At 52.6% G+C, this 27,564-nt stretch overlaps 1 protein-coding gene across 1 annotated transcript; it reads left to right on the forward strand.

The window, feature by feature from the left end:
* The first annotated feature begins 12,137 nt into the window (after window positions 1–12,137).
* On the forward strand, window positions 12,138–27,346 carry STX1B (syntaxin 1B). Its single transcript, XM_032842678.1, has 10 exons — window positions 12,138–12,241; window positions 20,277–20,351; window positions 20,560–20,659; window positions 20,776–20,850; window positions 23,310–23,383; window positions 23,713–23,821; window positions 24,004–24,077; window positions 26,030–26,167; window positions 26,257–26,367; window positions 26,663–27,346. Exons 1-10 carry the CDS (start codon window positions 12,212–12,214, stop codon window positions 26,741–26,743), a joined length of 867 nt encoding a protein of 288 aa, XP_032698569.1. The 5' UTR covers window positions 12,138–12,211; the 3' UTR covers window positions 26,744–27,346.
* Window positions 27,347–27,564: the final 218 nt, after the last annotated feature.

Genomic DNA, 27,564 nt, shown 5'->3' on the forward strand with positions numbered 1-27,564 from the left:
GGTGGGAGTGCGTCATCCGTGCGTAATCTGACAGGCCCTGCATCTCACATCACCCCATGGGCACCCCCCCCACGTCACATGACCGGCCCGGTCCCACCTTCGCGGACCACAGAACGTGACGCTTCTAATGTCACGTGTCTCGGCGCTGTCAACTTGGTCTCTGGAACACCCTTCTCCCCACGAAGTCTCCAGCACCCTCGCGCCCAAGCTACGCCCCTCCACCCCCACGAAGCGGGGAGGGGACTACGACTATCCCCTAAGACCATTTGAAGCAGTGGGTGGTAGGACCCTTGCTGAAATCGGCTTCATTTCTTTTGGGTCCGGGGGTGTGGGCAGACAGAGAACTTAGAATTCGCGGCTGTCAGCATCATGAGACCATGAAATTTGGAAAATAATAAGATCCAGCGTCAGAGAATTGCAGGGTTTTGTAGGCAGAGAATCTGGGGGTGGAAAGTGACCTCACCCAAGGCAGAAATCTCTTTTCCCGCATACTCCTGGCGCAGCCTCTGACAGGTGGGCGGTTGGCGCCCTGCTTGAACACTGCAGTTCCGCTGCACTCACCACCTTCTGAGCATGAGACCATTTCAGGGCAACTAAAGCTGAGAAGTGTCTGTATTCTATTGAGCAGTCTGCCCCTTACATCTAACTCCCTGCCTAGCATCGGGGTCTACCCTCTGAAGCCCACAAAAAAATGTGCACACATTCCACATTATAGTGGACTGTGAGCTGTTCAGGTCAGGGCATGGCAGTCTTGTTCTTACCTGAATACCCAGTGGGCCCTCAATAAATATCTGTGGACAGAACCTGAGCCCTTCATGTATCTGAAGATAAAGCTTGTGGTTCCCTAGTCTTGTCTTTCAGGCGTCAGCCTCTCACGGTGACACTGCCCTAGCCCTCTAGATGACCATTCAGTGGATATTTATTAGGCACTTACTATAGCGCAGAGACTGTTCAAGGGGTCAGAGAAAAATCAGGGCCCTAGAGACAAAATACCTTTCACTTATGAAACTTGCATTATGTAAGAGGAGTCCCCAAGGCCACTCAGTGAGTCTCAGCATTGCCAGAGTAAAAATCAGGTCTCCTGGATTCCAGGGGCTCTTTCCAGGGAACTTACAGTGTCAACTAAAAGAAAGAATGGCCCTTCTCTAGTATGCCCTGGTAAGGAGAATCTAGATTTCCTTTGAGTTGGTGTGGATTTCTGAAAAGTGACTTCATTGTCTCCGGGCCTCCATCTCCCATCTATATGCAATGGGTGGCGTAGAGGGATGGGGAAATCATCTTTATGGGTATTCCCTGCTCTAAAGTTCATTGATTATGAAGTTGGAAACTGTAAAATGATGTCTGATTCTACTCGAAGGGCTTTCATCCTTCTCTTCCCTTCAGAACCCAGCTTGCCTGGGGTTGGGAATGAAGAAGTAAAGATGGTGTGCTGCTCTGATCAACCTACAGGAGGGTTGGAGGGTTTTTCAGGAGGCTAAGCCCTGCCCCTTAGGGTTTCCTGGAGATCATGAAGGAGGATTTCTCCACTCTTGGGTCTTCTATATCAGCCTCTGCCTCCCTGCCTCCTTCCCCTTCTCTCTCTCTCTCTCTCTCTCTCCTACTCTGTCTCTCTGAGTGGGACAATGGAAGGGCTTTTGGACATCTGACTCCCAGTCCTGCATGTGGTCTTAAATAACTCATCGCTCTTCTCTGGGACTCAATTTCTCAATTTGATAACTTGGTCTCGTAATTTCTGCCTTGCCTAAGGTAAGAATTGAACAGTATCAAGTGAGGTGAGAAAGGCTATGGAAAGGTCTTGCGAACTGTCGAGGGTTGCCCCCTCCGTGGAATTTTACGACTGTGGGTTCCAGCTCTCTCTAGGATCACCAGTGCCCCCCTGCCTCTCTGTTGGCCTCTTGATGGTTTGCCTTCTTGGTTCCCAGCTGGGTCTGGAGTTGTTGGTGCCTTTGTTAAATTTCCCAGGATTATGATATTTATTCATTCATATATTGTATTTGTGGTCTCTGGGTGGGATCCCAGGGCTTTGGAATGGTGACTGCAGGTCACAGGAGGCTGGGCTTAAAGCCTCATGGAGTGGTATGGAGAGAGGGTGGGGAGCAGGGACCACATAAGGAGAATGGCTCTGGGGATAGAATTCTCCAGAGCTGAGTCCTTATCTCTATTTCATGGTTTTGGGGTTATTCCTTTTGGGCCCTCTGAACAACCTTGAACTGTGCATTAAGTATATTGGGTCTTGGATGTATAGGTATTAGGGCTCTGTTTGTGTGTTCCTTCCAGTCTGTGGGAAGGTCAGGCCCTACCCAGTCCCAAGGCATGGCAGCCTGTCCGGTGCCCCCCCACCTGCAGGTCCAGCCTACCAACATCCTACCTATACTGGAACCAGATGACCTGGGCTGGAATTCTAGGTTGTTCCCCTCATCATACAGCTCATGAAGGCAAGTTACAGAACTTAGCTATGCCTCAGTTCCCTCATTTGAGAAATGGGAACAATAATGGTACCAACCTTGTAGGATTAAATGAGATGATATATGTAAAGTGAATAGAATGGGGCCTGGTACGGAATAAATGCTATAGAAGTGTTTGCTGCTTTTATATGGCAGTGATGATGATGATTATTACCCCGAGGGGGTGAACGGCCCCCGTTTCTCCGCAGGGATTCCACTCTGCTGCCTGTCCAGGGTCTCCTCCTGCTTTCCAACTCCTGCACCCCGCTGTGCTTCAGGTGCAAGGCTGGAGGCCTTGCCAGCTTCTCAGGTCTCTCATGTCTCCACCTGGATCTGACACACCATATATTTTCTTATACTTTTTATATTTATTTTCTATATTGTCTGTTTTCACCCCTCCTCTCCAGCTAACCAGAATGGAAGCTCCGGACAGGGTTTTTCACCTGTGCTATTCACTGCTGTGTCTCCAGGACCTCCAACAGTGCCTGGCAAATGGTAGCTGGACAATAAATATTCATGAATGAATGGAATTATTGTTTTTATTTTTTAAAAGGTTTTATTTATTTATTTATTTATTTATTTTTTTAAGATTTTATTTATTTATTTGACAGAGAGAGATCACAAGCAGGCAGAGAGGCAGGCAGAGAGAGAGAGAGGAGGAAGCAGGCTCCCCACTGAGCAGACAGCCTGATGCAGGGCTCGATCCCAGGACCCTGGGATCATGACCTGAGCCAAAGGCAGACGCTTTAACCCACTGAGCCAACCAGGTACCCCAAATTATTGTTTTTAAATTTAATATTTATATAGCATTTACTATGTGCCAGGCACCAATATAAGCACATTGTAAATATTAACTCATTTAATTTTCATAGCAGTTCTGTGAGGTAAGTACTATTGTTGTCCTCATTTTACAGAGGAGGAAACTGAGCCATAGCAGTATTAAGTAACTTGCCCGAGGTTACACCCTAGCAAAGGGGAGAGTCAGGATTTGAACCCAGAAAGTAGAGGTCTAGGTTCTGGGCTCTTGTCCACTCCACTATGGTCCAAGGAAAGCATGGGCTATGGGCGGCTCCCTGTGTCCACTTACCTTTGGGAACTTGCTGCCACCTATTGAGGTCCTGCTTTAGATCAAATGTGGGGAGGAGAGGGAAGGACTTTACCTGCAAGACTGAGCCTTTTCCCCTCCCCATCACAGGCTCACTCTTCCTTTTTTTTTTTTTTTAATATATATTTTATTTATTTATTTATTTATTTATCAGAGAGAGAGAGAGAGCACAAGCAGGGGGAGTGGCAAGCAGAGGGAGAGGCAGGCTCCCTGCTGAGCAAGGAGTCCGCGAGGGACTCTACCCCAGGACCCTGGGATCATGACCTGAGCAGAAGGCAGACACGTAACCAATGAAGCCACCCAGGTGTCCCTCACAAGTTCTCTCTTAAACACCTGCTGGGTAGGGCTGACTGCTGGGAAGTTGTTTGCCTTCTCCCCACTCCCCAGGAGCAAAGACATCTGTGCATGTTTGGCATAAAGGGCCTCTGTTTATCCTACAAGTCTCTGAGGTGGTTTTTGTGCCAAGCCCCAAGGCCCACAGAGAAGAAGCCCCCACAGCTCTCTTTTCATGATTGTGTTTGTGGCCTGACCTTGACCACTCCCTAGAGTTCCATCTGAGAACCTCTCTTCAGACACTACACACATTCTTGTGGCTTTAACTGGCATGCATGGGCTGCCTTCCCAAATCCCTATCTCCAGGCTCAAATTTTCTCTTGAGCTCCAGATCCCTGAATCCACTTGTCTTCTGGACATCCCTTCGTGGGGGTCCCATAGGCACCTTAAATTCAACATGTTTCAAACAGGATGCATCGTCTCCCCCTGAGAATCTCATAAGCTAGTTTCTATTTCTCCTGTTGCCTCTCCATGTGGGATACTCCTGATCACATGTGCCATAACCTTGGCCTTGAACTTCATTTTAAAAGTGATGAATCACACAATTTGTCAGCATAAGCCCCCCTAAAAATACCAGAAGAAAATATGGGCAAAATCGTTTATAACTCTTGGAGTGAGGAAGCCTTTCCAACTCCAACTCAAAAGTCAGAAGCTATAAAAGATTAATGCGTTTGTCGACATGGAAAAAATTCTGCATGGTTAAAAAAAATCAAAGCAAAATCAAAAGACAAACAAACTAGGAAAAAATATTTGCAATTCTTATCATATACAAAGGGTAATCTCTCTACTATTTAAAGGTCTTCCTCATATTGACCAACAGTTCAATAAAAAATGGGCAAAGAACATGACAGATCACAAAAGAGAAAATACATAAGGCCTTAAACACATATGCAGCTATTCAACGTCACACATAATGAGAGAAATGAAAAGATGATACTGAAATGCATTTTTTCCTTTATTGCATTAGCAATAACCCATATGTCTGATGAAACACTCTTTTGGCAAGACTGTGGGGAAACAGGGACTTTCACCCATTGTTGGAAGGAATGCAAAATGATACAACCCAGACATTATTTATCAAAATTATAAATGTATACACACTTTGAGCCAGCATTCTCACTTGCAAAAATCTATCTGAAAACCTACCTCTATCAATTAGCTATTGCTTCCCAAGGAACCACCTTAACACTTACTGGCATAAAACAACGATTTATTGTTTCTCTAGATTCAAAGGGCGGCCAGGTGGTTCTTCTGCTGATCTGATCTAGATTACTCAAGTGATGGCAGTCAGCTGACATCCAGCCTGGATCTGGATGGCCCCTCGTGGCTGTCACACTGACTTGTCTGAGACCTTAGCCCTGATGGCTTGGTCAACTAGAGGGGGGCTGAGCCGCTGTCTCCATGTGGTAGTCAGTCATCCTGAATTTGTTTAATTGTTTGTTTGTTTGTTTGTTTAAGTAAACTCCCTGCCCAGTGTGGGGCTTGAACTTGCAGCCCTGAGATCAAGGGTTGCATGTTGTACTGACTGAGCCAGCCAGTGCCGCCAGCCTGAGTTTCTTCATAGCATAGCATCCTCATGGTTCCAAAAGGGTGAGAATAGAAGCTTCAAGGTCTCTTGAGGCCCTACTCAGAAGTTGTGTGACATTATTTCTTCAATTAGTCTCTAAGCAAGTCATAAGTCCATACCAGCTGCAAAAGGTGGGGGGGGGGGAGGAGAAACAGAATTTTAATGCACTCTATATGCCCATGAATGAAATGACATGTACATCAATGTTATTCATTGGATTTTGTTTGCAGACTTGTCCATCAGCAGGTAAGCAGCTGTGAAAAAGGATGAGGACGTTGATGTGAGAGTGCTTTAAAATACCTTGTTAGTCAAATATCAAGGTGTAGAATGAGTAGATCATGCTATTGAGGTGTAAGAAAAAAGTGTGGGGGCACCTGGGTGGCTCAGTGGGTTAAGCCTCTGCCTTCAGCTCAGGTCCTGATCTCAGGGTCCTGGGATCGAGCCCTGTATCAGGCTCTCTGCTCAGTAGGGAGCCTGCTTCCTTCTCTCTCTCTGCCTACTTGTGATCTCTCTCTCCCTTTCTGTCAAATAAATAAATAAAATCTTAAAAAAAAAAAGAAAAAAGTGTGTCTGTGTGTGCGTGTGTGTATGTGCACATGTGTGTGTGCATGTGCTTGTATCCTCAAAGAAATCCTGGAAAATTACAGAAGAGAACAAGCTGGTAAGCACATTTGTCAAGAGTAAGAATCTTCACTGTCAACCTTTAATGTTATTTAGATTTTTGAATCTGTGAAAGTACTACCTATTTTAAATAACGTATCAAAGAAAGAAGCTACCTTCAAATAATTTCCAACAAAGAAAAAGCTGTCTTAGGCAGCTTGGGCCGCTGTTACAAAATAGCACAGATTGCCGGCTTACCCAGTAGACATTTATTCCTCACAGTTCTGGAAGCTGGAAGAAGATCACAGTGCCTGCAGATTTGGTTCGTGGTGAGGGCGCTCTTCCTGGATTGCAGATGGTTTGCTGCATCCTCGCAGGGCAAAAGGAGGAACCTCTGGTCTCTCTTCCTTTTCTTATGAGGGCGCCCGTCCCATCAGGGACGTCTCCCTGGTGGGTGGACGTCTCCACCCTTGTGATGGCTTCTCAACTTCATTGTCTCCCAAAGGCCCCACCCCCCTGATACCATTACAGTGGGGGTTAGGGCCTCAGCATATGAATTTGGGGGGCACACAGACTTTCAGCCCATAACAGAATTCTATGATCAAACTTTCACTTTTCAAGGATCCTGCTGGTGGCCATGTGCAGGGAGACCACAGATGGCTGTGCCTGTGGGCGCGATGGGAGCGATCACACAAGAGAGGCCCCAACCACATCGTGGACATCTGTATATCTGAACATTTATTACAATTGTCTGACAGATGGAAGTCAAGTATCATGAGGAAGGGACACCTTTTTCTATTTACACAAAGACGCAGTAAGGGTTGGCAGTGGCCCTGGCCAGGTGAAGGTTGATTGGGAAATAAGTTAGCAGATAATGAGGCCTGGAGGTAGGGATAGAACATCCATTAAAGAGACAGAGTCTATCAGACATGGTTGCAGACTGGAAAAATTGGTAAGGGAGCAGGAGGGTCCTAGATCACCCCTGGATATCTGCCTCTCGCTATATGTGCAGGCAAGTTTTCTGGAATAGGAGAAATTATTTAAAATATATTGCCTTTATAAATCACAGCAACAGACTATTAGGAAATGGAAAAATACCATTTCTAGAAATATACAGTACCTAAGGAAACCTTTTAAAAATATGTTCATGTCTTTTATGACAGAACATTTTAATTTTGGGCACCTGGGTGGCTCATTGCCTTCAGCTCAGGTTAGGATCCTGGAGTCTCAGGATCCAGTCCCACATCAGGCTCCCTGCTGAGCAGGGAGAATGCTTCTCCCTCTGACCCTCCCCCTCTCATTCTTTCTCTCTCTCTCTCTCTCACACACACACACACACAAATAATAAAATCTTTTTTTTTTTTTAAAGAACACTTTACTTTTTTTAAAAGATTTTATTTACTGGGGCACCTGGTGGCTCAGTGGGTTAAAGCCTCTGCCTTCGGCTCAGGTCATGATCTCAGGATCCTGGGATCGAGCCCTGCATCGGGCTCTCTGTTCAGCAGGGAGCCTGCTTCCCCTACCCCCTCTCTCTGCCTGCCTCTCTGCCTACTTGTGATCTCTGTCTGCCAAATAAATAAATAAATAAAATCTTTAAAAAAAAGATTTTATTTACTTATTTTAGTGGGGGAGGGGCAGAGAGGGAGAGGGAGAATCTCAAGCAGACTCCTGCTGAGCACAGAGCCTGATGCCGGCCTTGATCTCACAACCCTGAGATCATGGCACGAACCGAAATCAAGAGTCGGATGCTCAACCAACTTAGCCACGCAGGCACCCCATGACAGAACATTTTTAATTTTATCAAAAGATTTTAAAGAAATCCAAAACTAATGGGTAGATATACCATGTAAATGAACAGGAAGATGTCAGTATTGCAATGACATCAGTTCTTCCAAAATATATCTCCAAAGTCAGAGCCACGATCCAGTCTCTGCTGCAGGATGTGGACTCTGGTTCTGATGAAGAGAAGGGCTGGAATGAGGCCCCCGGCAGTCAGATACCAACCTGCAAAGCGAACGGTTCAATAGTCCAGGATTTCTGCTGGGATTGGCCCAGCTCCTACCTTGAATAAATTACTTAAACTCTTTGTGCTTCTGTTCCCTTGTCGGTGATAACCTCAGATGGTGGTTGTGAAGATTAACTAATACAAACAAAACACGTAAAGCAGGGCTTCGCACATGATCAGCACTAAGTAAGATTTAACTATTACCATCTCTACTGTTACCCACGTTATTGACATTATGTTCATGTCACAGGTTCACAATGGTTTGAATGGGCAGTGGAAATAGGGAGGAGCCTGAGCGGCCACATTCCAAGGCCATGAGAAATAAAACCTGAAAGCCTGATGTGAGGGATGGAAGCACAGGACAACAATGTTCTTTCACATCTGCTTGAATTGAGATTTTCGGGGCGCCTGGGTGGCTCGGTTGTTAAGGGTCTGCCTTCAGCTCAGGTCATGATCCCGGGGTCATGGAATGAGCACTCGGAGGACTCCCTGCTCTGCAGGAAGCCTGCTTCTCCATCTCCCGCTCCCCCTGCTTATGTTCTTTCTCTCACTGTGTCTCTCTCTGTCAAATAAATAAAATCTTAAAAAAAAAATTTCTCCACATGAAGTACTGAATCTTCCTTGAAGGACAGGAAGTAACCCAAGCGCGCTGCAAAAGTAAGCCTTGGTCGCATTAAATCACCGAGATCTGGGAGATATTTGTTATGTAGCATAACCTAGCCTCGGCCGGCACAGCCCAGATACACTGTTGTTCCCAAATTTGACTAAACATAAGACTTTCCGGCAGTCATTGCTCAAAACCCAGATTTCTGGGCTGCAGCACAGCTCTACCGAATCAGAATTTCCAGGGAAGTGCCTGGTAATCTGTATATTTAACAGGCTTTCCCCTCCATCTTCAGAAGGGTCAAGAAAGCCCGAGCAGCTAAACTTGAAGGCAGGGTAGGAGTGGGGCTTGGGGACGTGAGAGGGAAGGGCGTTCTAAGGGTCAAGAGGAACATGAGGAAAAGCACGGGGGGAAATGCAGGGAAGAGCGCTTGGAATGGAATTGGGGTACATGAGTGATGGTGGTGTGTGCTGAAGTGGGAAGTCAGGATAGGAGGTCTGGGCTTTATCTTACGAATAGTGGGGATGTGGGGAGACCTTCCGAGCAGGTGCTGGCCTGCTTGTACTGATGCTTTAGAAAGGCCAGTCGGGAGGAGGGACGGCATGAGAGGCTGGGGCATGGTCCAGGTCACCCATCTCACAGGGTTATTGGATGGACTTTAAGAATCCCTGAACGGGGGCGCCTGGGTGGCTCAGGCGGTTGGGCGTTTGCCTTTGGCTCAGGTCATGATCCCAGGGTCCTGGGATCGAGTCCTGAGTCGGGCTCCCTGCTCGGCAGGGAACCTACTTCTCCCTCTCCTTCTGCTTCTCCCCCTGCTCGTGCTCTTTCTCTGTCAGATAAATAAAATCTTTAAAAAAAAAAAAATTCCTGGGCAAGAAGAGGAATTACGATTGTCATCTCTTGAGTGTTCTTGTGTCCACCTTTAGAGTTTTAGCCAGATTTGAGATGTACATCTTTCACTCATTCCTTTATTTCACAAATACCTGGGCACCTTCTACGTGCTGGGTGCCTTTAGTGCCACTGGGAAACCAGCCACGAATGAAACACACAAAGGTCCCCGCCTTCGTGGGCCTTATTTCCTTTGTCCTTATGCCTGGGTAAGGGTGTGAAAGAATAGACCATGCATTCATTCATTCATTTGTTCATTGAGATTTTTAGTGAACATCTGCTTTGCGCCTGACCTTGGTTGCTGGAGGGAAGCGAGGGAAGCAGACATGAGTCAGGCCCAGTCTGGTCTAGTGGAGAAGCTGACTCAGCCCACACCTCATGAGGCTGCCTAGACTGCTGGGAAAGGCTTGAAGGATGGTAAGTCTGACTATCCGAGAAGGGGCAAGACAGAGTACTGGGCAGAGGAGAGATGGCACAGTGAAAGGGAATAGGGTGTCCGGGGTCCGGGATCCCATGGTGTGGTTAAGGCTGGGGGGTCTGCAGCCCAAGGAGGGGAAGTGGTAGGAGAGATGAGGTGAGGGTGGTGGGATTCAAAGGCCAGAGCAGCTACCAAGTGCAATCTGGGGGGTCATGGTGGGTAGAGTGGGGGGTAGAGTCGGTGGTGCAGGGGACTGATAGGACCCCATTTGTTTAGAGCACAGTCACACTGGGCACAAACACCTGGGGAGAAAACCAGACACACAGGGAAGGGGTTGCCACTGGGAGGACCAGAGAGGGGACTGTTGTGATGCTGCGGGTGAAAGCCAATGAGGGCTTAGACTGAGCCAAGGTGGTGAGAAGGGAGAGGACCCAGGAGACAGCTCTAGATCTGATAGCTGAGGGAGGAGGTACAACACTGTGGTTTTACAAGAATAGGCTTTGTAATCACAGGATGCCTGCAAGAGCCCCAGCCCTGTCCTTTACTAACCTTGTGAACTTAGTGCCATCATTTCAGCATTCCGAGCTTCAGTTTCCTGATCTGTGCACTTGGGATAATGGCAGTAGCAGCTACGTGATTGGGAAGATTCTTGGACCTACTCTGCATGACACCCAGGTTGGGGGGGATGCGCTCAGAACATGGCAGCATTATGGGGGTTGGGGAGGGAGCCAAGGTCAGTCTTCTATCTGCTCTCAGTGACTGGTTGATGGAGATGCCACCTCTGATGGAGAACACAGGAAGGCGCGCTTTGGGAGGAGGAGGCAAGGCCGCCACAGTCTTGGAGGTTCCATCAAAGCTCTGGCCTCACTCACTGCAGTTACGGACTTCCTCGAATCTCTGATGACATCTTTTGCCTCTCTGTTCTCAGTGCTCAGAGCAGAGGCTGTCTTTGAGGAGGAGGGTCTGTCTTGGAGCCACAGATATGGGTACTGTGGGCAAGTAGGTGCAGTCGACTCTGGAAAGTGAGAGGGTAAAGAAGAAGAGAGGAGAACCCAGGGTGGGGCCCAGGGAACCCTGAGATAGAGGGGTTGTGGGAGAAAGGATGGATCTGGAAGGAGGCTGGAAAACAACATTCAGAAACTGGGGGTGGAGGTGGGGGAAGGGAGGCTGGAGGCAGGCTGGGAGTCAAGGAGGGGAGGGTTTCAAAAAGAGAGAGCTCATCAGGGTCATATGTCACCGAAAGATCATGAAGTGTAAGGCCTGACCGGTGGCCGATGGATTTGGCATCAGGAAGGTCATGGGGTAAATTGGTAGAAGCTGGTTCAAGGCCTGTAAAGGGGCCAAAGCCCACTGCAGGGGTGGAGTTGTTGATGTGATGTTAGAATATGGCTATGGGGAGAAGAGAGGTGGGGATCAAGGAGAAGGACGGAGGGTACTTGCATCTGCCGGGGTACCAGCATTCCCCTCCCAATAAGGACGAATTTCCTTTTCAACAGTCAGAGCCATGTGAAGATAGGCCAAGAGGTCAGGAAAGGTAGTGAGCCCCCTGTTCCCAGAGGTAGACAAGCAGACCTCTGAGACCCACTGCTGCCCAGAGATGGGCACAGATAGAGTGGGGAAGGCTGTGCAAAATAAACCCCAAAACAAACAAGTCCCTGCCCTTCTCAGGCTCGGCTGATTCCTTGCATCACAAAAGCCACCTAGAGGGTCACTTTTGCTATTTCTAGTGTCCAAAGAACCTCCTGCAGGGATAACACACAGAGGTGGTCGAACCGGGCTCACACAGATAACTCGCAGACACCAAACATAAAGTCTACCTATATCTCCGGTGTAAAGGGATCCACTGCACCCCTCCCTGGGTTACTCCCTGAAATCACTCCCCTTACCTCCTTTCTGCCGTGCCCCCCCCCCCCCCGCCCCCTCCCGGTCCCCCCCTCCCTCCCTTCCTCCTTACCTCCCTCCGCCCCCCTCCCCCGCGCTTCGGCTCCCGCATCCCTCCATCCGAGCCTGTGCCGCAGCCGCATCGCCACCGCAGCCCCGGCAGAGCCGAGCCCGGCCCAGGCCCCTGCCCCTGCCCGGCCCTCGGCCCGCCGCCCCCGGCCCCGCCCCCGCTCGCGGGCCCCCCCAGAGGCTCGGGTGCCCCCCGGCGCCCCCAGACTCCAGCCTCCAGCCCCGAGGCAGGAGGCAGGGAGCAGCAGCAGAGGCAGGAGGAGGACGAGGAGGAGGAGGAGGAGGAGCCGTCGCAGGATGAAGGATCGGACTCAGGAGCTGCGGAGTGTGAGCTTGGGGGTGGGGAAAATGGGGGGGCGGGACCCCAATATTGGGGGAGCGCGAGGGGGTGGAGTGGGGGAGGTGCTGGGACATGGGGGCAAACGACGGGACAGGAGGAGGTTGGTGGTAGGGGCACCCCAGTATCTGGAGGCACCTGATGTCTCCAATGAACCTGCATTTTGGGGACGGTGGCTGGAAGAGGTAGGAGGCCATTAAGACTCAAGGGGGCAGGAGAGGTTCCAGGGGCTTTAGCTACCCACGTTCCCAGGAGGGCCTGGGGGTCTAATCCGGGATGGGAGAGAGTGAATGTCAGGAGAAAATTGGAGGGTACTGTCCTCCCCTGGGCAGATTTGCGGAATTAGAAAGATGGGGGCGGTTACTGGGCCAGGCTGAGTCTAGCGGGACCAAGATTCAGGGAGTGCTATGGGGAAGGACACAGGTTGGGACAGAGATGCCAACACCTGGCAGTGACTGAAGTGTATATGTGTGTGTGTGCACACGCGTGTGTTGCTCCCTGTGGAGAGGGGGCACCTCTCAGAGATGAGGAGGGAAGGGGTGGCCTCAGGAGACAGCCAGAGGGCCAGGGCTGGGGATGGGGTGACCCCAGAGGTGGGAGATGGGTTGCAGAGGAGAGAGGGGGAGGAGGCTCCGTGCACAGGGCCATGGAATTGGGTTGTGTGACACGGACCGTGCTCTGCTGGGGGGAACTGGGGCATCCTGAACAGGCAGGGGCTGGTTGGTGTGGGCCCCTGCTTTGCAGGCCTTGAAGAGGCCCAGCTTCAGGAGTCTGGCCAGGCAGTTTGGGTGACAGGGGAGGAGGGTGGCGCTGATGCCCGCAGTGGAGGCTGCCACTTGGAGAGGCTTGATGAGACCGGTTTCTAGGGTAGGGAGAATGTTGGGGGGTTCGTAGAAATGACCCGGGGTCCGAGAAGGCAAAGCTGACAGCCTGCTGTGTGCTCGGGGCCTGTGGTGTTATGTTCAGAAAGTACTAGCCCCAGCCATGATGCATCCTGACGCCCTGGGTCTCTACCAGGGGGACCCTGTTGGTTGTTCCCTTTGCCCGGGTTACTACCCCATTTGACAGATGAGGAAGCTGAGGTTCGGAGATAGCAAGAGCTCGCCCAAGGTCACCATGCAAGTGGGTGGGAGGATCAGATGGGAATTTGGGTTTCAGTCTGGCAAGTTGACATGAGTCTCTGCTTTTTTGATCTTTGAAACAGAAGTCTCCACACTGGGGTTAAAAAGCTCTGTTTTGGGGAGCCCCCGGAATAGGGGTGTGGGAAACCAGGCTATAGAAAGCTAGGAGGAAGGGGCTGGAAGATAAAATGACTGTTGCTGTCTCCAGGGAATGATGTGTTGGCAAATCGGAAGGAAGGAGAAACTGGTGGTTGAAAGAGGGAATTTTGAAGGTTTCTGTATTCGACTTTCACTGAATATGGGGCCGGGCATCCACTAAAGGACAGTAATAAAAATAATCAACCTTCTAGTGCCAGAAACTGTACTAAGCGTTTTATTCATGTTTACTCATTTTGGTCTCCGCCACAACCCTGGTACTAGTTTGGTCCCATTTTATGGGTAAGGAAATTGAGGCCCAGAGAGGTTAAGTAACTTGATCAGAGTCACATAGCCAGAGTCACATGGAAAAAGCAGGCAGGCGGGCTGGCTCCCACATTAGCGCTCCGAGCTCCCCTTCTTTCACATTGCATTTTCCAAAGCAGTTTGCCATCCATAATCTCATGAGACCCTCTCTGACCTCCTGGTGAGGTATGTAGATTGAGAGACTACCTCATGTTATAGCTGAGGAAACTGAGGCCCAGAGTGTTTAAATAACTGGCCCAAGGTCACACAGCTCTCAAGTGAGGAACACAGATTGGAACCCAGATCCCCTGCACCAACACTATTCCATGACTCCAAAACCCAGAGAAATGGAAAGCGGTTGTTGAGGTGAGGTGCTGGCAAATTTGAGGTCTAATCAGAGAGAGGGAGGGAAAGTCCTAAGACACGGAGGGAGGGGGAGGCAGAGCATGGCATCCTCATCCAAGTGGATCAGATAGGCCCCTGCCCAGAAGCAAGGAGTTCTGGCTGCTGGGGCTGCAAGGGTGGGCAGCCAGGTGGGGAGGTGGGAGGTAGCATGGGGGGGGGGAAGGGGGGGGGGGCAGATGGCTCTGGTGTTAGTCACAGCTCAGAGAGACTGGAGATTTGGGAGGGGGGTGGTGGGTAGGGCGGAAAGAAGCTGCCAGATGCAAGGAGTGCCAGGGTCTCCCCACCAGAGTTGAGAGCGAGGAGACTGGGAGGCAGGAGAGACCGGGCAGGGTAGGAGAGAGGCCTGCTAAAGCGGTCTCTGTGATCCTGAGAGGGATGGCGAGGGCCGGAGGGGGGTGTCACCTCAAGAGACCTGATCATCTTTCCAGCAGAACTTAGCGTTCCCCAGGGGTTCTCAAATCTGTTTATCACATAGCGGGTGAGGGCACAGAGTTGGGACTCAGACTGTCTGGGTTCAAATCCTAGCTTTGCTACTTCCTGTGTGACCTTGGGTAAGTTTCTTAACCTCTCTGGTCCTCAGTTTCTTCACGTGTGAATTGGGAGTAACAATTGTACCTGTTCTCTGGGTTGTCCAAAGGATTGGAACTAGGTAATAGGCAAAAGGTGCCTAGAAGGGCCCTGGGCACCCAGTGCTCTGTGAGTGTTTGTTATTCTACAGCTGACTTGCTTATTTCCCTTGAACCTTATCACATCAGCCCCCTGGGATGGGCGGGATGTGACCCCTAATTTATTTTGGAGTAGAAAGGGCCAGAGAGGCAGCCTGACCGAGGTCAAACAGATGGTAAGCAGAGCTGGTGCCGAACCAGGGTTTTCTGTTTTCTAAATTCACCAGGCACCTCTGGGTGCGAGCTGGGAGCTGCTGGGCTGGAGGGGAGCTCGTCAGCCTGACGGGTGCTCCAGAGTCCAAGGGGCGGGGCCAGGGATGGGGCTCAAGAGGAGAGAAAGAGGAGTAAGTGGGGTAGAGGGGAGGACTGGGGAGAGAGAGAAGCATGGCGGGGGGTTGCGTTTGGACTTTGGAGAGATCTGGCAAGGCCCGCAGTGAGGGAGGCTCAAATCTGAGGCCCGGTGGGCGTGGGGGCTGTGATGGGACAAGCCACACACCCTGAAGGCAGGGACTGAGTCATCTGGGTAGCACTCAGATATGGGCTAGGCACAGAGAGGGCCTTAGATGGCACGCCTGAATGACAGCAGGCAAGAGTGACCCCATGAGTGAGCAGGGCCCAGCGGAGCCCTGGTGACGGGCTGCCAATCCCCCAGCTGCACAGGGCTCCTTTCTGCCATGCAGACACACCAAATTCACCCCTGCCTCAGGGCCTTGGCACTTGCTGTTCCCTCTGCTGGTCTCTCTGTTTTGAGTGCTCTTCCCTCCACGTGGACTGCTCTTCCCTCCGCCTAAAATTCTGTGTCATCCTGAAAAAAGCCACCCCTGATAGCCCCTGCTAGCTAGCACAGACCGAACCTGTCTTGTTCATTCTTCATCACCCTCGATCTCTCAGAGGCAGGACCTTCTTCCTGTCTTATCCACCACTGTGTTCTCAGCAGCAGCCAGGAAACGTGGCTCATCTCATACATGTCTGCTAGGTGAATGAATGACTCAGTGGGGCAGAGGGAGGACTTGGAGGGGAGTAGAGGTGGGGAAGGAGGGAGGGCCAAGTGGCAAGGTGGGGGTGGGAGGGCCAGGCTGGGCGCTGGGAGGGCGGAAAGGCCCAGTCAGGGAGACAGATGGACAGGAGTGGGGGTGCGGCGGAGAGAGACAGCTGCCTCTAGATCGAGCCATGCTTGCACCCCGCGTGAGCACGTGTGTGTTGTGTGCATGGGTACGCATGTGTGTTTACACACACGCACGCGCGCTCTATGACTTTGCTGTCACCCAACACCGGGCTCTTTCCTCCTCTGTGTTAGTCACCTTCTCACCATCTGTCTCTGGTCCCTGACTTGCTGGCTCACTGTGTCCCTCTCCTTCCATCCACACATCTGTCTCTGTTGTCACCCCGCACGGGTGTGCCCAAGGGCCGCTGGTCTCTCTGATTGGAAAGACTGCAGCTGGAGGCTTGGATCTGATGCCCCCGATGCCCAAGTTGGAGCCACAGGGCACCCAGGACCTCTGCAGTCTCTCATGGAATGCTCTTAAGCACTGGTAGAGCTGGTGAGCAGGAAGGGCAGAGGGCCTGGTTCAAACCTGGTGCCCCGGACGGTGCCTGCTGTATCATCTTGAGCGAGTCACTTAATCGCTCCATGCCTCAGTTTCCTCCTCTGTCAGATGGGTATAAGAATAGTATCTGCTTCATGCAGTGCTTATGAGGGTTAAACGAAACGCACAAAACATGTATCACAGGGCCCAGCTCACCATAATTAGTACATACATGTTAGCTTTCTTATCTCCTTCATTTCGGACATGAGGAAACTGAGGCTTGAGTTGTCCCTCAAGTGGATCGGGTGCATGTGATCATCTCTTCCTGGGTGATCTCATTTGCCCACAGCCTGCATTCCCTCAGGCCGGCCAGCTCCTTCCAGAAATGGAGGCCGCAGTCGTTATTAAACGCGCAACCCTCAGAGCAGGGAAGCCCTTGGTGCACCAGCCTGCCCATTCCACAGACCGACTGGGGTGCAGAGAAGGGCTGAGGTTTGCCTCGGATCACAGAGGAGGGCGAGGGGAGGTAGAGCACCTGGCTTCCTACCTGGGCTCTTCCTGCAGCCTGGCCGGCCTTCCTGGATTTTTCTCCTGGCCACAGGAGTTCAGCAGTGCTGGGGACAAGCAGAGCAGGACGGGGTGGAGTGGGGTCCAGGGAAGCCTGGGATTAAGCATTTGGCGTTCAGGTCCCACCTCTGGGCTGTTTTGCTGTGAAGCCTTTGGAAGGTCAGGCAACCTCTCTGAGCCTGCTTCCGTATCTGTAACACAGGAGCTGCAGGGGGTACCAGCCAACCCTCACGAAACACTGCGTCTTTCTGGCAACATTAGGCATTTTTCCTGCCTGGACTCATTGCCTCCACCTGCCTAGCATTTGGGGCAGATGACATTCTTGCTGTTCAGCTAAGGCAGAGGCTGAAGCCCAGAAGGCAGAAATCGTGTGGCCTTGTAGCTGCTAGCCTGGGCAGGTTCTTTAGCCTCTCTGTGCCTCAGTTTCCCTGTCTATAAAAGGGAGCTGTAATAATGCCGACCTCCAGAAAGGCTTTTGTAAGAATTAAATGGACAAATAGCCAAAGGGCGTAGAACCGTGCCCAGCTCGTTATCACATGCTATGTAAATGTTTGGCATTAATTATAATTATGCTGTCCAGGGGCCCTGATAGGGTTTAAAGAAAGAGTTAATGAGATAAACAAGGATGTAAAACCCAGGTAGAAGATGCTGTTAAAAGATAGTATTTCCCCAGGATTTCAGGGCACAGAGCCCCACCAGACTGGGCCTTAGCAGGAGCTGAGCTGAGAGGGAAAACAGCTAGTGGCAGAGGCCCTGGAAGGAGGTGGCCTGGCCTCGAGCCTTCGAAGGGCTGGGGGGGGTCTGTCTTAGATGCTTATGATTGCCGGCCCACTCAGCCCAGGCGCCCTTGGACGGGTCACTTCCCTCCCCCGCCCCCAACCTCCCGGTTCCTTCATCTGTGAAATGGGGACAATGATATTTGCTCAGCCTTCCTTTCAGGCCCGTGTGGTCAGGATCAAAAGGGATTACAGATGTAAAAGTGTTTGTGAAATGTAGAGGATTATTAGCTCTCAGCTCCCTGTAATTATTATACCAAATAAGTCATCCTTGGGTCTCTACCTCTCTTCCTCTCTCAAGGACGAGTAAACAGGCAACCAGGGATGCCCCAGGGCAGAATCGAGGGAAACTTGGCTCTGGGGACAAACCGGAGAGAGAAAGGGAAATCAGACTTTAGAAGGTCGAAAGTCAGCCTGGGGAAAAGGTGGAGAACAGGAAAGTTCCCAGGCCAGAGGGACGCCCCATGACCTCTGGGCAGCTGGGAAGGGGCCCAAGTCAGAGAAAGGACAGAGGAGTGGTTTTGGCTCTAGGGGAAGGAGACCCCGTGGGACAGCTGGCTTGAGGGCAGGGCATCAGGGGAAGCTGGTCCGTCCTCCAAGAGGAGCTGAGCCTCCCAGAGCCTCTCGGGGCCAAGGTCTATCGGGGTAACCCCGGATCTGGTGGAGACCTGAGAAGCCAGAAGTCCTCTCCGAGTACCCAAGCCCCACCTGTGCCCCCTCTCCTTCCGAAGGCAGCTGTGCACAGAGACAGAGGAGCCTCCCTTTCCCAGTGGATGTTTGGGATCGTCTGGAAACTCATTGGAAGTGCTGAATACATTTTCTGACGTGGGGTGGGGCCCAGTGTCTGTAGGGAGAATCCCCTGCATTCTGTTTGGGTAGGAACCTGGGGAGGGGGGCATCGAGAGCTGCCCCAGAGCGAGCAGCTGGAGGGCTCCCCCGGCTCACAGGCTCCTCCCAGGGCTGTCGGGGCTCTGCTGATTCCGAGTTCACTTGGCTGCCTAGATTGCATCTCGGCCCCATCTGGCTCTGTCTAGGTTCGATCCGAGCTGTCTGGGATCTGTCTGCCCCCGAGTCTAGTTGGGTCTGAGCTTGTCTGGTTTCTGTCAGGTCCTGTCTGTGATCTGCTCGGACCCTGTCGGGGATCCACGGGAACTCCTCTCTCTGGATCCCAACTGGCTGTGCTCCAGGCGGACACCTTCGGATCCTGTCTTGATGTCATTCAGGCTCGGATAGTCCGATTCTGTCCCGTTTGGGCTAGGCTGTTTCCGGAAGTCGGTCTGTTTAAATTTCCACTGGGGCTGATTAGGGCTCCGCGTGTAATTAAGCTTGACGGGCTCAGCTTTTTGTCCTCAGACTTCTGCCCCAAGCGGAGAAGAGTCTCCAGTCAGGAGCACGGAGCACCGGGGAGCCTGGTCCGTCCCCTGTCTTCTTTCCTGGCTCCGCAGGAGTGTGCAGGCCTGAGGCTGGGAGAGCCTGGGAGCTGAGGCCTGCAGGGTGCTCTCAGGCGTCCCTGGGGCTGCGGGTGCACGTCTGTGTGGCCACGCGTGGCAGCAGGCAGCTTGGCCGTGGGGCCGCGTGTGGGTGAACATCAGCGTGTCAGTGTATCTCCGCGTGGGTGTCCGGGGGCCTATTTCTGTGTGCCTTGTGTGTCAGCCCTTCTGTCTGTGTCACTGGTCTGTCTGGCGGTGGCGGGGGCGGGGGCGGTGTGGGTGGGTGAATCCCTTTGTGTCTCTGAGCCTTGGGGGTGGAGGGCTGAGCAGCTGCAGGTTGCAACTGGGAAATCCAGGCAAGTGAGAGTAGGTGGGTGTGAAGTGGGGAGAGGCTAGATGAAAGCAAGTGAATACGCCAGAGGGGCAGAGCCGTGGAGAGGGTGAGAGCAAGCGGGAGGGGGCAGGCGCGGGGAGCAGGGGTGCGGGTGGGGGCTTGCGGTGCTGCCCATGGGTCTCCTCCAGCCCTTCCTGGGCTTGACTATGCTCGCTCAACTTGGTACCCGCAGCTGGCAGTGAAGTGACCTTGCACAGGGGACGAGGCCGGTCTGGTGGAGGCTGGAGGGGGAAGAGAAGGGGAGCAAAGTGAGGCCTGGACAGGAGTGGCTGGGGAGATAGCAGCTAGAGTCAGCCTCCAGAGGCTTCCATTCCAGACCCCTTCCTGGAGCTCAGAGCCAATTCCTGCAAAGCTGACATTTAGCTGGTAGCTATGATACCGGTTAGTGGCAGCTGTCCTGGGTGTCATCGCCCCCCCAGGGTGACTGCATTCTTGGGGTCACATCCACCCTTGAAAGAGTGCCTTCTGCTAATTCCCTCCAAGGTATCCCTTGGGCTATCAGCTACCTGGCTTCCCGGACCCTGTTCCACAATTTTTCCAATGTTCATTTGGACCGCTTGGGGCTCTTGTATTTGACCTGCAGATGACCTGCCTCCCCTGCAGATGACCCCTTCCCAGGCCTCTGCTCTGAACCTAGAGCTGGGAGCATCAGACTCAGGATAGGGACTGTTCATGAATTCTACCTTTCTTTGCCTCCCAGGCTAAAGACAGTGATGATGAAGAGGAGGTGGTCCACGTGGATCGCGACCACTTCATGGACGAGTTCTTTGAACAGGTAACTGAGCATCTGATGCTCCAGACCCAGAAGCCGGCCCCCAGGCAACGACTTCCCTTGCCCTGTTCCCACCCCTGCTCTCCACTCCTACACCCTCTTGGCCTTTTTACCTGTCCCTTGACTCTGGATTACCCAAACCCCAACTAAGCCCCAGGGCCCCTTGCCTGGCTCAGCGACTTGGCTGGGCACAGCTGATCTGGTACCCCAGGTGGAAGAGATCCGGGGCTGCATTGAGAAACTGTCAGAGGATGTGGAGCAAGTGAAAAAACAGCACAGTGCCATCCTGGCCGCCCCCAATCCAGATGAGAGTGAGTACTGTTGCTGGGTGGCCGTCAGCGGGATGGGGGTGGACAGTGTTGAGGGGGGAGGAGGTGGGGGATGGGCTCCCCTCCAGACTTCTTACCCGCTCTGGCTCTCCCCTCAGAGACCAAACAGGAGCTGGAGGACCTCACCGCAGACATCAAGAAGACGGCCAACAAGGTTCGCTCCAAGTTGAAAGGTGAGGAATGCAATCCCCAGACCCAGGGGAAAACAACTCTGCCCTCATGGGACCAAACATGCCTTTCTATGAGGAGTGCCTACCGGTTTCCAGGACCCAGCTTCCTAAACAGTGAGAAAGCACAAAACCCCAGATCCAGATCTTTGGAGAAAGATACATGACAAAGAAATGAGGGAGAGGAGGGTTTCTGTCCAAGGTTCATCTGAGCATGGCTGGATCCACCAGCATGAAGGTCCACCAGAAAACAGAGGCTTCCAAGTGGCTTCGGTTTCATTAAATCCTTCTTTCTCCAGAACAGGTGCCGCGCATAGCGCTAAGCACCCAGTAGGTGGGCCCAGCAAATGCTTCTGAACTGGTATCCTCGGCTCAGGACAGATTGGATTGTGTGGCTGACATCAGGAGCTGGCAAGCTTTCAGGAGGGACCTGCCAAATGCTTATGTATTCACTCTAATTTAAGGACTTGGGTGCTGGTAATAACCACCTTCCCCCAAAGCATTGTGGGTTGGGAACCTCCTTGTCTGCCCGTGCCAGGGGAATAGCAGTGTTACCGTGATGGGGTACATTCAGCCTCAGAAAACATTTGCCAGCCACCTACTTTGTCCGAGGCACAGGGCAGGGCATTGGGGAACAGGTGCCAGGTCAGGTGCCTGGCCTTGAACACACCTACCTGGGTCCAGAGAGAGGAGAACAGGGACTCCATGTGTTCCCTCACTCAGTGGGAGGTCATGTATGAGCCTCCAATGCTGATCAGTAAAAATAACCCTTTTACACTTGCATCTTGGAAAGGAAAATGACTTAAACTGGGAGCACATTAAGTACAAAGCCAGGCAGAGGGAGTTCAACTTCCATCATCAACTCAGTTCTGGACAACTTCCATCATCAACTCATTCCTCCCCTCGGCTTCCTCACTGACTCAGTAAGAAAAACAGAAGCAATTCCAAAGCAGGCTTTTTTTCCAGGGGGTAGCACTTTTTTTTTTTTTTTCTTAATGAAATCTTACAAAGAACTCCAATATACAATACATAAAAGATAGGCTGTTCTGGCTGCACTGGAGTTGGGAGGCGCAGTGCCCTACCACCTGGTCTCCCCTTTCCTCCAGCAATGGCTGCTGAGGTTCTTTCCCCGAAGCAGGGTTCTCTGGAACGCTGCTTAAAAATCCCTGGGCGTAAAGATTTCTTTGGGCCCACCGAGCTCTGACCTTAACACTCTCTATAAGACCAAGAGGTAGGCTCCATGGATTATGTGTGAGTCCAGAAACAGACCAAGAAAGAGCTAGGAAATGTAGCAGTGACCTTCCAGACCTCCAGAAAAAGAGAGATTCTCTTCTCCTCCATCTTTCTCCAGCTACTTGGTGGCATGAGCTCGGGCTTTGTGTGTGACCATAAGTGAGTCGCTTTAGATGGCTGAACCGCAGGTTCTAGCGTGACCCATGGGCGGATTATCACTGAACTCAGGATTGTTGTAAGAAGTCAGTGAGATCCTCTGAACGACCCTTCACTATGGAGTTTGGCCCCAGACCCAAGTCTGACAACAGAGTCCCCGTAGGGGCCAGAGGTTCCGACCTCCCTGGCTGTGCCTGGCGTTCCTGTGCCTTTTCTGCAGCAGGCAGGCCAGAAGTGTCACTCAGTCCCTGTGCCCGCCATTGGTGGCAGGAGAGCACTAGGGTGCTGTTTAGCCCCCAACCTTTCCTGCTGCCCGCAGAACAGAGGAGTGATGTTCTCAGGAATGGCCTGGAGGCCCTTCCAGGTCTGGAGGGCCTGGTGATCCATCTCTGCTGCATTTTCAGAGCACTGTAGATCTTATCACAGGCAAGCTCTTTTTTAGAAAATCTGAAGGATGGATGTCAGGAGAGCCTGATGCAGAAGCAGGACTCCCAGTTAATCTGTGCGCTTTTCCAGAACATCCTTTAGAAGTGGGAATTCCGGAAACAGAGATCACTTTGCAGGGCTGGGGGAGAGCTCTTTTCTGTCGGAATATCCCTCCTTCCCCCTAGAATTTTCCAAGAAAAAGGCGGCCACTACAACCTGACCCACCTGAAGTGCCAGCCTTCCACCAGAAAAACCGCAGGACGGGTTCCTGCCCTCTTTCCAGAGGCTGTAGGAAGTGGAGAGCTCCCCACCTACTGGAGACCCTCATGGGGTCAAGCAGGAGTTACAGCTGTGGGACCCTTCAAGACCCAACCCTTCCGCCAGAACAAGTAGCCCCTTTCTGTCTGGTGACCCTGTGACCCTCAATCTTCCTTCCTACCTGCCTTCCAGACCCACCAATCTGTGTGTCCTCTATTCATCTGCCTCCTGTCCCCGCACCCTGGATCCTTTACTGTCTGCCCTCGCCATGGGGGTGACATCTCTTCACAGGCCCGGGGCCTGCCTTGGGATGTCAATCTTTCCTACGTCCCAGACCCCTGCCCCACATGTCCTGGGTCCCCGGGCCGGTCACTGTACCCTCTCTCCTGCAGCAATCGAGCAAAGCATTGAACAAGAGGAGGGGCTGAACCGTTCCTCAGCGGACCTGCGCATCCGCAAGACCCAGGTAGGAGGCTGTGGCCTGGAGAGGCGGGGGCTGGGCCGGACTGGACCGGACAGGACTGGGAAGGGAGCCCAGGTTGGAGCCGGGAAATGAGAGTGGGCAGCCAGAGTGGAGTGGGGCGGGGCCGCAGCCGGGCCACTGCAGGTTAGGGCGTTGGATGAGGGGCCTGGCGGAGGGGGGCGTCCTGGGACTGAGCACTTATCTGGGGTTGGGATCGTGGCACGAGCTGAAGAAGGGCGACAGGCCAGCTCAGCTCCTCCCCGCTGCATCCCGCCACTGGCCTCCTCGCCACCCTGTCCCGGCCTCCTGATGTGTCTGTACCCCTACCCTAGCACTCCACACTCTCCCGGAAGTTCGTGGAAGTAATGACCGAATATAACGCGACCCAGTCCAAGTACCGGGACCGCTGCAAGGACCGGATCCAGCGGCAGCTGGAGATCAGTGCGTGTGCCCCGCTTCAGAGTTCCCCAGCTTGCCCCAGCCCTCTTCCGTGGCTTCCCCAGGCCTTGTGTGGAGGCCGAAGGCTTGGGGGGAGGGTGGGCTCCTGGGTCTCTGCCCTATCCCATCACCTCAGGCCCCCAGACTGGCCCAGTCTGTGAGCAGGGAGGCCTTTCTCCCCACAGCTGGAAGGACCACCACGAACGAGGAACTGGAAGACATGCTGGAGAGCGGGAAGTTGGCCATCTTCACCGATGATGTGAGCCCCGGGTGGGGGTGGGTCCGGCTTTGGAAAACTTTTACTTCTCCCTCCCCGAGCTGAGGTTGAGTTAAGGTCCTAAATCCACCCTGGGATCACAGACAGCAGAAAGCCAGGACCTGGAGCTGGGGATTTCCATGGGAGCAGGGCAGGAAGGCACCCCCATAAAAATGGGCAATGTGTTGAGTAGCCACACACAGTTCTGAGCACCTTACATATTCACATGTACCTGCTGTCTCATCTGGTCCTCACCACCACCCTCTGAGGGAGCCAGATTTCACCAGTGAGGACATCTGACGCGGAGATTAACGGGAGAGGTTAAATAACATGCCCAGGGCCTTGGAGCCAGGATTCAGATACAAGGTCTCCTTCCTGCCAGTTTGGGCTTTGACGTCCTGAGAAGATACACTACTCCCTGCCGAAGCGGGGCATTTCACCAAATGAGTAACGTGCCTACATTATGAAATTTTGAAAAAAATACCAGTTTTAGTTTTGCTAAAGTTTTACGTCCTGCCCTGCCTTTGTCATCTTAAATGTGAGTGGATGGGCTTCCCCCACTGTAGTTCTTCTTTCTCTTTGTAGATTTTGCCTTGGCCTGCCCAGTTCTGTCTCTGCTTCTCATGGCAGAACGGCTCTGGTTAAGATTTCTAGACCAGAACTCGAGTCTGCTCAGTGACTGTCTAGCAGTTTTCAGCAAATTGTTATTTAGAGAACTGATCTTGATTAAATTAGCTTTGGAGCAAATTGATTAGGGCCAGGTAGCCGCCTAGAGTCCTCCCAAACAGCTCTGCCCAGGCTTCCGTGTGAGAACAGAGGGGAGCCTGGTGGGTTCTAAGAGGACAGAACTGATCCCTGCCAGTGAACACACCGTCACTGCAACGGAAACTCGTCATTACAATGCACGGTGCTTGGGGATCTTGCCTGAGGGATGTGCAACCCGCAGATAGGCCCTAAGGTAGCAGTTAACTCCTAGAGTCAGGGAAGGCTTCCTGGGGGAAGTGGCATGGAGCTGTGCTTTAAGAAACAAGGAACATTTGGACGTGGTGAGGTGGGCAAAAAGCCCACTGAAGAAGGGGAGCAGATTGAACGAAGATGGGGAGAGTGGACCACTTGCCAAACAGCCATTGGATGATTTTGGCTGTTAGAGGAGATGTAGGAGATGAGGGCAGAAAGGGGGACTGAGCCCTGGATAGGGTGAAGATGTACAGACTGTGGGTGGGGGGCAGGGAGGAATTGTGGGGAGCCCTGGAGGGTTTCAGAGCAGGGGAATGGCTTGACGGGGTCTGAACAGTAAGCAGTTGGGGAAGCGAGTGGCCTGGCTCAGGCCAGGTGTGTGGGGGGAGAGGGAATCCCTGCTTGTGGATGGGAGTTAATTTCTCTCCCCCTGACTCTTGAGGGCTGCAGTGCAATTCTTTATTTCTGCCCTCCCTAATGTCTTGGGGGCTCCAGAGCAGGCACAGTGCCTTCTCTGCTGGGCCTTCTCTGCTTCTACTTGCTTTCTCTGCTGTGTCCTCTGCCTTTGACCAGACAGGGGCCCCCAATGCTAGTGGTGACTCTACAACCCTATCGCTCTTCCCTGGTGTGTGTGTGTGTGCGTGTGTGTGTGTGTGTGTGTGTGTTAGAGGAAGCCCTGGGGAGGTGGTGGGTTCAAGCCAACTTTTATTTCTTGTAACTCAGACTTCTCTTTGGTGCTTACTGTGTGCCCAGCAGGTGCCGTTCTAATTGGTGGATATAAGTAACTCAAAGCACGGTGGGAGGTGGGCACTGCTATCATCCACCTTTTCTAAGTGTGGAAACTGAGGCCCGGAAAGGTTAAACAACTGGCCCACAGTTAGAGCAAGGAAATGACGGTCAGATTTGAACCCAGACACTCTGGATGCAGAACCCACACTTACCAGAGTGAAGAGGGGTCTGCAGCTCCTCCCCTCCCGCCCCCCACCTTATCGCCCTAGATCAAAATGGACTCACAGATGACGAAGCAGGCACTGAATGAGATCGAGACGAGGCACAACGAGATCATCAAACTGGAAACCAGCATCCGAGAGCTGCATGACATGTTTGTGGACATGGCCATGCTTGTGGAAAGCCAGGTATTGCCTTTCCCCCGCCTTCTGGGACCCTCCTTCAGGTCCCTGGGGTGCCCCCCCCTTCAGCCCAGTCCCCACCCCATCCTCTGCAGGGTGAGATGATTGACCGCATTGAGTACAACGTGGAACATTCCGTGGACTATGTGGAGCGAGCTGTGTCCGACACCAAGAAAGCTGTGAAATACCAGAGCAAGGCCCGGAGGGTAAGCACCGGGGAGAAATGGGCGGGCCTTGGGGAGGGGGAGAGGAGTGGGGGCAGCGAGTGCAGGTGGGCTGGAGCGGAGGAGGGCTTCGGTAGGTTCAGGCCAGGGCTGAGGTGAGTGTTGAAATCCAGAGGGAGGCCTTATCTCTGGCTCTGACCTCTTCCTTTTTCTGTTTTCTCTCCCCTCCTCTTTTCCTCACACCTCCTCCCCCATCTCCCCCCGCATCTGTCTGTCTTTCTTTATCTCTCCGTCTCTCTCTCCCGTCCTTCCTCTCTGTCAACCTTTCTGCCTGCAGAAGAAAATCATGATCATCATTTGCTGTGTGGTGCTGGGGGTGGTCTTGGCGTCATCCATTGGGGGGACGCTGGGCTTGTAGGCCCCCCCACCCCTGTCTCTCCCAGACCCTTCCCCCACCACATTGGGAGCAATACCCCCACCACCCCTTTCACTCCATCCCCTGCTCCAGGCTCACCCCCAAGACAGATCCAGGCAGCCCCCCTTCCCCACTTCCTGTCAGACCCCAGAGTCCCCGGACCTCCCCCCCCCACCCGCCACGGACCACCCCCCGCACGTAGACAGCAGCAGGCGTGATTACACACGCACACCCACATGCGTGCCGCCAGAACATGCTCAAGACGTGTGGACACCCCAGCGTGTGTGTGTGTGCGTGCGTACATGTGTGTAGAAACCCCAAATCCCCCTTCTGCCCCCCTCCCAGTCTGTGTGTCATCTGAGCTTTCCCCCTTCACTTGGGTTGTTGTGTGTGGACTGTGGCCAGGTGTAACACAGCAGCCCTGCTCTGTCTTCTGTGAACAGGTGTGTGTGTGTGTGTGTGTGTGTGTGTGTGTGCGTGCACGCCCATGTGTACGTTGTGAGCCTGTGGAGCTTAATCAAGGTGAGTGGGAGCACACACGTATCCCTAACCCAGCCCAGCTGTGTATATGTGTGCGTTTCTCCCAGCAGGTAATGTGTGTGTGTGTGTGTGAAGGGTGTGCTTCAAGTGTTGATCGGCGTTCTCCTCAGACAGAGCCCTCTGTGTTGTGCGCGGGACACCCGTGTTGGGTGGGCACAAAATCCGTATTTCTGTGCTGTGTAGAATACGTCTGTGTGAGCGTGTGTGTGTGTGTGTGTGTGTGTGTGTGTGGAGAGGCTTTCTACATAGTGTGTTTCTGCCCTCCAGTGTATTAGACGCACACA

This window comes from Lontra canadensis, unplaced genomic scaffold (assembly GCF_010015895.1).
Source record: "Lontra canadensis isolate GAN:19392208 unplaced genomic scaffold, GSC_riverotter_1.0 scaffold132, whole genome shotgun sequence".
In the NCBI taxonomy this organism is placed as follows: Eukaryota; Metazoa; Chordata; class Mammalia; order Carnivora; family Mustelidae; genus Lontra; species Lontra canadensis.